The sequence below is a fragment of the Argopecten irradians genome, chromosome 13 (genome assembly GCF_041381155.1).
Source record: "Argopecten irradians isolate NY chromosome 13, Ai_NY, whole genome shotgun sequence".
NCBI lineage: Eukaryota > Metazoa > Mollusca > Bivalvia > Pectinida > Pectinidae > Argopecten > Argopecten irradians.
The window spans coordinates 20,339,641-20,348,511 of NC_091146.1; the positions used below are offsets into that span (position 1 = coordinate 20,339,641).

Below are 8,871 nucleotides of genomic sequence, written 5' to 3' on the forward strand. Positions count from 1 at the left end.
GTGTATATGATCAGATTATTTCCAAGGTATCTATTATAATATCTTTCGTTTTAAAAAAAAATGCGTGTGTCTGTGATTGAACCATACAATGGATCGAACCCATGACTTCTGATAGCCGGTCCCGCGTATTCCAGTCAAGCTTCGCTCAATCAGTTCCGGCACACATTCTTATACCGGGCATTTTTCTTCATTGACACCGTATAGCAACAATGGCCAGCGACACAGCACTTAGAGAAGGTAGGTCATTGTGACATATAATCTAGGTTTCTGAATAATGCATTTTTACTGTTCCATGATTTCTTTAAAAACGTAGCAGGTCTTATAGATTGTCAAAAATTAATTTAATATTAATCAAAGTACATTTCTGTGTGCGACTGTTTTATATTGTGTACACCCGGCCTAGTCTGGACTTTGCACCACATGTCCACTGGCTGTGGACAACCTGTACTAGGCTATACACATGTAGCTAGTGTCAGTTACCACATATTAGACCTAATAGTCTAATGATAGCGAACTACCAATAGTCGGTTCATTTACCTGCAATCATAGACAATACAGTTCACTACCTTTCTTGACAAAAAATAATCCGACTTTCATTTTCGGTACATTATGTAAAGGGGAGTAACTCTTATACAGTGTATGGTTAGTTTTATAGTTAGAGAAAAAAATGTGTTTGAATACTTGTCCATACAGAGCATCTGTTTGTAAATGAATCCTGCATTTATATGTACTTTTGTACCTACAAGACACCTAAAATGTACATATACTATATATATAGTACAAATATACTGTCGCTTTCTTTTCAGGATATTGACAACTGACTATATATATAAACAACTTCATTTTGTACCTGTAAAGGAAATATATCTTCAAAGGACACCTACATTGTATCTATAAATGACATCTATATATAAAGGACATCTGTCTATAAAGGACACATGTATATACATGTAAAGGACACCTGTATATAAAGAATTCTGTCTATAAAGGACACATGTCTATACAGTATCTGTACAGGGTACCTGCCTTTAAGGAGTTAAGGAACTCCTGTCTATAAAGAACGCATGTCTATAAAAGACACCTGTCTCTAAAGAACATATGTCTACAAAAGGACACCTGTCTATAAAGGGGGCACCTGTCTATAAAGGACACCTGTCTATAAGGTACACCTGTCTTTAAGGGACACCTGTCTATAAAGAATACCTGTCTTTAAATGACACTTGTTTATAAAGGGCACCTGTCTATACAGACCACCTACAGGATACCTGCCTATAGAGAATTATATTTAATCAAATTATAAAGAGCAATGTTGACATAATAGAAACATGTCTACAAATAACACAATTGTTTATACCCATTTTTTGCTACATATACATTTTACAAAATCAATTTAGAATATTAAATGACCGACGTGAACTTGAGATGAAGATGTAGTCATTTTGTTGCATTGTTTTTCAGGTGTGCGGCAGCACCTCGCCTCCTGGATAAGGAAATTAGATTGTGGTGGGGACATCGAAAAACAACATTTATTTAAATCCAAATTCATCCAGTCGCTGAAAACCTCTCCTGTAGCCATAGAAACAGACAAGGCAAATGAACAGCATTATGAAGTTCCAACAGAATTTTTCATTACGGTAATTAAATCAGCACCTTTTCTTAACGAAAAATATAAAAAATACATTCAGTACATTTTTTATAACAAGATGAATATCTTTTTTATTTTCATCATTTACAACATGTTTATACATTCTATATATGCATTATATATATTGATTATCAGACTCTGTTTAAATGCTTCAGTAAAATTAATAAAGAATTCTAATTTAGATACATGTATGTATTTAGGTTTACTCAAAACTTCTCAAAATAACAATTTTTTTAATGTTTTCTTTGTGAAACTTTAGACAGATATTGCCACAGATTAATGCCAAAGAGCTTAAAACATATTTTAGCAAATTGATAAGATACTTAGATTTTATTAATTTAGTGAAATGAATTATAAAATTATTTTTGTTTGATGTGTTTAGTCACTCGGACCACGACTGAAATACAGTGCATGTCTTTGGGATGCTGGAACCAAAAATTTGGAGGAAGGTAGCAAGGAATTTCTTATACATTTTTTACTTTGAAACTCGTTAACTTGAAATTAGATAATTCAAATTATCCAGGTCCTGTTTTATTTTGAGTAATTGTTGGTCCCTAGTATTCACTATATACTGAAAACTTATCCCGTTCACCCCTGAAGACATAAATAGACTGTTCCAAATCAAAGACTAGCTCAGTCCATTGTGAAATTTTAGGAGTGAATGAGAAAATTGTCCAATCCTCTCGAAAATCCAAACACTTGCTGTGTCCCAGGCCTAAAAACCTTACAATGATGGTGACACCTTGTCTTGCTGCATTTTAGAACGGATCCAAAAACAAGATGGCTGACAGTCAGCCACCTTGGGCTTTGACACTTGAAGTTTGTACTGAAAGAATTTTTCTGAAATATTTCAGATGTAGGTTCTCATGCATTGGTGCCTAGTTATGCGCACTGTATTTTGAGACTGTTCCAGAATCAAGATGGCCAAGCAGAAGCCATCTTGGGTTTTGACAGTTGAAGTTAGTAAGCACTAATTCTCAGTAAATACAAAAGGGAACTCTTATCAAATTTCATATACAGGTTCCTCTTTGTGCCTAGTTTAAAATTTACATTTTGAGATCGATACAAAGATGTACAAGATGGCTGACTTGTAACCTTCTTGGATTTTGACAGATAAGTTTGAAAAAGTAAAAGCAGAGAAAAGATTCCTCTTTACTTTGACAAACATAGATCATTCAATGGTAGGTGCCTTGTTAATATGTACTCTTTTTCTGTTTCAGCTGAGAATAATTCACTTAAAATCTACTGTGAGCGAGCACGCCTAGAAGATGGACATACAGTTATGGTATGGACAAAGAGTTGACTGTGTTAACTGATAATGCAAAGTTTGACTTTAAATTGAGGTCAAGCTTTGAATTATCAAAGTATTATATTTACTAAAAAAAATAAATATCTTAAAATAGAATTTAAGAAAATAAAAACTCATGACATTGTGCAAAAATAGAAAAATTTTGTCAGGATTAAAAAATATTTTTAAATTGAACATAATTTTAGAACTTTCATTTTTGTTACATTGTATAAAGGGAAGCAACTCTTAAGATCACTTAGATTGTGAATTTTGACAGAAGTACAGTCATGTAGTAAGAAAAAAAAATGAATTCATCTTAAAGAAAATAATTAGAAAATAAATAACCTCTTCTGAAGTGTATTTTTTTTCTCAAAGATGTATTTTCAAAATATGTATATGGTCATGGTAGAATTGAGCTACACATGTACTGTACCATCCTCTATACACCAGGGGTTACTTTCACTGACGTTATATCCACCCTGGAATATAGTAATAAAACTGAGACGGTTCAGAAGAAAAAATCTGACTTATCACAGGCTTCAAAGCCACACAGTCAATCACATTGTAGTGTTATATAATTCTTTTGATGTACATCAAAGGACTAAATTACCTGTTCTGTTCTGTTGCCTCCAGTTTTACTATGATATAGTCCAGGGGTGGATATAACGACTGTAATAGTAACCTCTGGAGTATCGAGGATGGGACTCTACATGTGTATGTGTATAGAAGTTCTATTTTGGCACAAAAAATAAAACTTCCATGCTGTAGGGGTAACACGAAAATTGGAATATATCCTCAGATATCAATAACTAATCAATGTGTTTCTTGTAGGATCTCGGATGTGGATGGGGTTCGCTTGGTCTTTATGTTCTGGAAAAATACCCCAAGTGTCAAGTCACATGTGTCTCAAACTCCAACACCCAGCGTCTTCATATCGAAAGTGAGGCTGAGCGACGAGGCGTGTCTGACCGACTCGAATGCATCACAGCAGACGCAAGGTCATTCACCACCGGAAAAAGATATGATCGTATCATGTCCATCGAAATGTTTGAAGTGAGTATCTATCTATCAGTATATACTAAGACTTATTCTTTACTCATTCACCCCTGAAATTCCAAAATGGAATATCCCAGCCTTTGAATTAGAAGAATCTGAAATCGTGTTCAGGGGTGAATGAGTTAAAACTTCAATTCATATTTTTATGATATCCAGAATCTTTGAAATTGTTCTTACATGCAACAATATGTTGGTAGAAAATTGAGATCATTTCCACACATCTATTTATTTGACACTTTGCAGTTATTATTAGAACAAAATAATGGCAAAACTGTAGAGATGAGACAAATTACATTTATTTCTTGGGATAAGATGGTACAACTTGTAATTTTAATTTCTTTTTAAATTCCTTTGAAAGGACAAAATTAAATTTAACTTTTTCAATTATTGTATCACGCATAAATGTAAAAATTTCCATGACCAAGTCAATGTCTATACCCTCTTGTCTTACCAACAAAATATTGAAGATAGAGTCTCTACAAATGTAACTGACTACTTTAAATTGTTTTTTTTTCAATATTTTCCTCATGGTTTAATGTCCAAACAGCAATATAATATTAAATTACGTAAGTCTAGATGGATTTTGTTGTTACATGTATGTTTACCTTACATTAAAGATGAAAACTAATTAATTGAATATCTCTTTTCAGCACATGAAGAACTACGAAATTCTGATGCAGAGGGTTTCGACCTGGCTCAAACCATCAGGACTGCTGTTTATTCAGATCCTTTGTCATATCAGACATCCTTATTCTTTTGACACCAAACCAGGCTCCGACACCGAATGGATGGCTAAAAATTTCTTCAGCGGAGGAACTATGCCCTCTTCAGACCTCTTCCTCTACTTTCAGGTGATTCTATATTGATTTTATTTCTCAGTGAATTAGAGGGATACCCAGTTTGGGACTATGGGTTATTAATGGAATCAATTTAGACAGAAAATTTACCTGGGGGGTGGGAGTAAGGGGGGGGGGGTGTTCAGAAATTTTTCAGATGGGGCACTTATTTGGTCTAATATGGTAAATGTGATGAAATGATGAAATGGAAATGGCCCATTTGATACATTTATGGCCCTTAAGGGTTGTTTACCAAAAGTGTAATATTTCTTGAGGGCTTCCAAGTCAGTGTCGTTTTATGCTATGTCCCTCATTGTTGTACAATAAGTAGGGGAGATAACTCTGTGTTAAAGATGGGCTGTCACCTTGATACAACATTTTATTTCCCTACCATGTAATGTGTTTCAACTTATCACTGCAGACACTGTTATAAACATGAGGTATACATTGTAATAAGAATATTTATATCAGACTCACTGAATCATTTAAGTTTAAATGTGAATATATAAGGTACAAAGTAAACCAACTCTCTCTTATGTCAAATATTCTATCTGTACTGTTAATGATTAATTAATTAATTAATTATAATTTTATGATATGTATATCATATTCCCACTCTAATATATCAGAGTTCCTTCTTTTCATTTCATTCTGTCTGTACATTCGACAGAGTGAAATGAAGGGAGGTAATTCGGAATGATTAAAATGTGCATATCCTAGGCAATCCACAAGCACACAATCTTGCATAAGTCCTCATCTTTCTTAACGTAGAAAATAATGATAGAACTACATATACATCTGCCCTCCAAAAGTCTGTTACATATGCAGTTTTACAAATATACATCAAGTATAGTAATATGTTAATCTTTTTAATTCAGGCATCAGTGTATATTATTGATCAACTTATTAACTTCTCTAACTCATTGATTGGTTTTTTTCGGAATTTTTCTTAGAGATGAATTGTCAGGAAATTTTAACATTTGTAACAGAACTTTTGGAGGGCAGTGTATGTACATGTTCTTAGATTTACTTGATAGGTAAGATATGTATAAGTAAGGCAGTTTGGTTATTTACATACGCAATAAACTCCTTAAAATAGAAAGATGAATAAAGATAGTTTATATATCATGTGATCTTTGTTGTTTCCAGAAAGATGTGTGTCTTATTGACCAGTGGCTATGGAATGGTCAGCACTACTCTAAGACCCTAGAGGCCTGGCTGACCAAACTTGACCAGAACATTGACAAAGTGAAGTCCATATTTGAGTCTGTGTACGGACAGGAGTCTGGACAACAGCTATTTAACTGGAGACTCTTCTATATCTTCTGTTCGGAAGTGTTTGGATACAGCGGTGGGAATCAGTGGCACGTCGCACATTACCTGTTCAGGCGCCAGGCAAAAAGTTCTCTTTAAAAACAAAACGGACATGCTTAGAACAAATATATATTCTGTATTTGCATATTACAGAGTTATCTGCCCTTGCAGGTATATATTAATTGTGATGTCATGTGTTTGCAAGTGTAAACGTCATACTTTTAAGAGAAAGCAACATGAATTGGGCTCACAAAATGATGAAGTCGCAATCGATACCTACCCGCAAGGGAGCTAAATGTGTAATAATGTATGCAAAGACGGAATAGGTTATAATTTATTCAATTTTATCACAAATTACCATATTTAACCCAATAAGAGCCCAGGGCAGTTAAGATAATTGAACCAGATGTGGCAGTAATTCATTTGCAAAAAAAATGCAGAAACCTACACGGTTTTGATAGTTTCAATTTGAATATAAGTCAATGAAAGTGAAATTGAGGACTCTAAAACGCAGAGGAATGCTTTTAGGAGCTTAACTGGTCAGATACAGTATTCCAATACATTTTAAGCTGCTTCGAATCCATTTTTCTTAAGTAGCCATACATGTACATATACTGTTGGTATCATTTGAGATACTACTGACACCAAAAGTTTTCTGTAGGAAGATAAAAAGCTTTGAATAAACAGGTGATCTCATTGTAATTAAAAGTTCTATGCAAATATTACATTTACATTTACATGTAATTCAAATCTTGACTTCAACATCACATTCATTATTTATCCAGACAGATGTCTTTAAAAAAAAACCAATTAGGTCGGTATTATATAGGGCAACAAAAGGGCATAAATGAATCAAAATCATTCTGTTTCGTTTTAGACACCAGACAAAAAGTCAATTAAAATCTGACTTTCAAATTAACTGGCCAACTGCATGGTATTACTTGTGTTAGAAGTTATTATGATAAATCTAAATATTATCTAAACCATGACACTAACAAGGTTATCACCAGTATCTTGCCATGCAAAAGTTTGCTTCAGACCAAAATGGTCGAATGAACGGATTGTACAGTATTATTTTACTTCCCTTAGTCTCACTTTACTTTACTTTAAGGGTTAAACGTACCTTCATGAATAATATAACTTTGTTTACGGGTACGAGTTTAAGTCCCACTCCGTCGACATTACTGATATAGTGAAATGAAGGGAAGTAACTCTCATAGATCAGATTGAGTAATAACATTTTATGTGATAACTTTTAAACAACTCCAATCCATTATCAAAAAAGAAATGGTGGAATAAATAACCTAATATATACTACATTCTGAGTTATCAATGTATTTCCCTTTTCACGCTGTCTCTATATTACATACCGGTACATATTGAATAAAAACAAGGGGAGTGACTCTATATAAATACCTCAAGTAAATTACTAGCCCCTGAATATTTATATCACACAGTTCTTAAACGTTCTGGTTTTGTTCTGTTAGTTGATTGATATCAGTTGTTTCCATAGTAATGTTTTGAGCCATGACCTTGGAAACCTAACAAGGTCAGCTACCATTATTGCAGCTGTCAAACAAACAAAACACAGAACAAACTCCTAAGGAAATTTTGGATAATTTTGTGGATGTTGTTTTTGATATCATGATGTTATATATAATGATTTGGATGATGATGCTATTTTAAGGTTGATGACACATTGTTGTTAGAGTGTATTGTTTATATTTTTATTTGTGATATTTTACTCGAATCCAGTCATTGATTACATATTGAATTATATTTATATATAATTGTTATAATTTTGTAATGAAATCAGCAGTAACATAATCATGATCCGATAATAAAATAGTCATTACAAATTTACGTTAATAGTTTTCTTATTTTATTTCACTCATGTCAAAATGTCAAAATTTGGGCTCTATTGTTCAAATGTGGTAAGTCTAACTACAGCGTTATAATATAAAATTATAAAACCATTGGAAATATTTTGTGAAAACTTAATACAGTAGTGATAAAAATGGAAGAAACATAAATATTTGGTGTCTTTGACATGTAAAACAGATCTACATTGCTTACTAAGGGCAGAGGCATAGATGATTTAATCATTTTTAAATCTCTGCTAAAGTTAACAATTTTGCACCGAAAAAACTGCAATTATGTAAAAATTAAACACAATTACGTAAGAAAAGTTTGTGATGTCACAAATGGATGGATTTTGTATTGAAATAATGCAATAATGTAACAACTTAGGACGGGGCCGGCCGGGTTACCCTACTGTCACTTTCTGCTTAGTTAAGCGGATTTTGTTTCGTTAACTAATTATAACTAGCTATGCTATTTGTTTATATGAATGACGTTATCCTTCATTCATGGCAATCTGATTAAAATGCAGATCCATATAACCACTACGTTCAATAGAGGATCTGACAACATCCCGTAAGGGGCCATGTTCGGATGACCTTTTTGCCACGTTTACTTCAGATCAAATGTATTCTCTACATTGTTATGTCAATCGACATATACATTTAGCTTTGTTATGCTCTTTGGGCGAGATGACTATTTGCACGAAAATAATTCCGACAGCTTTTTCAAACTATCTCGTCCACAGTCAACATTCTGGCAGCAGCAATTTGATTGGCCAATTCCAAAGGTCACCAGAACGTGACCCCGAATGGGATGTTGTCAGATCCTCTTATCAACTTCGTGATAATAAGGATCTGTATTTCAATCAG

At 33.4% G+C, this 8,871-nt stretch overlaps 1 protein-coding gene across 1 annotated transcript; it reads left to right on the forward strand.

The window, feature by feature from the left end:
• The first annotated feature begins 201 nt into the window (after nucleotides 1–201).
• Nucleotides 202–7,992, forward strand: LOC138306155 (uncharacterized). The gene is made up of 7 exons (XM_069246546.1): nucleotides 202–237; nucleotides 1,459–1,634; nucleotides 2,028–2,094; nucleotides 2,866–2,930; nucleotides 3,765–3,986; nucleotides 4,640–4,840; nucleotides 5,975–7,992. The coding sequence occupies exons 1-7, from the start codon at nucleotides 210–212 to the stop codon at nucleotides 6,236–6,238; spliced, it is 1,023 nt and encodes a 340-aa protein (XP_069102647.1). The 5' UTR covers nucleotides 202–209; the 3' UTR covers nucleotides 6,239–7,992.
• Nucleotides 7,993–8,871: the final 879 nt, after the last annotated feature.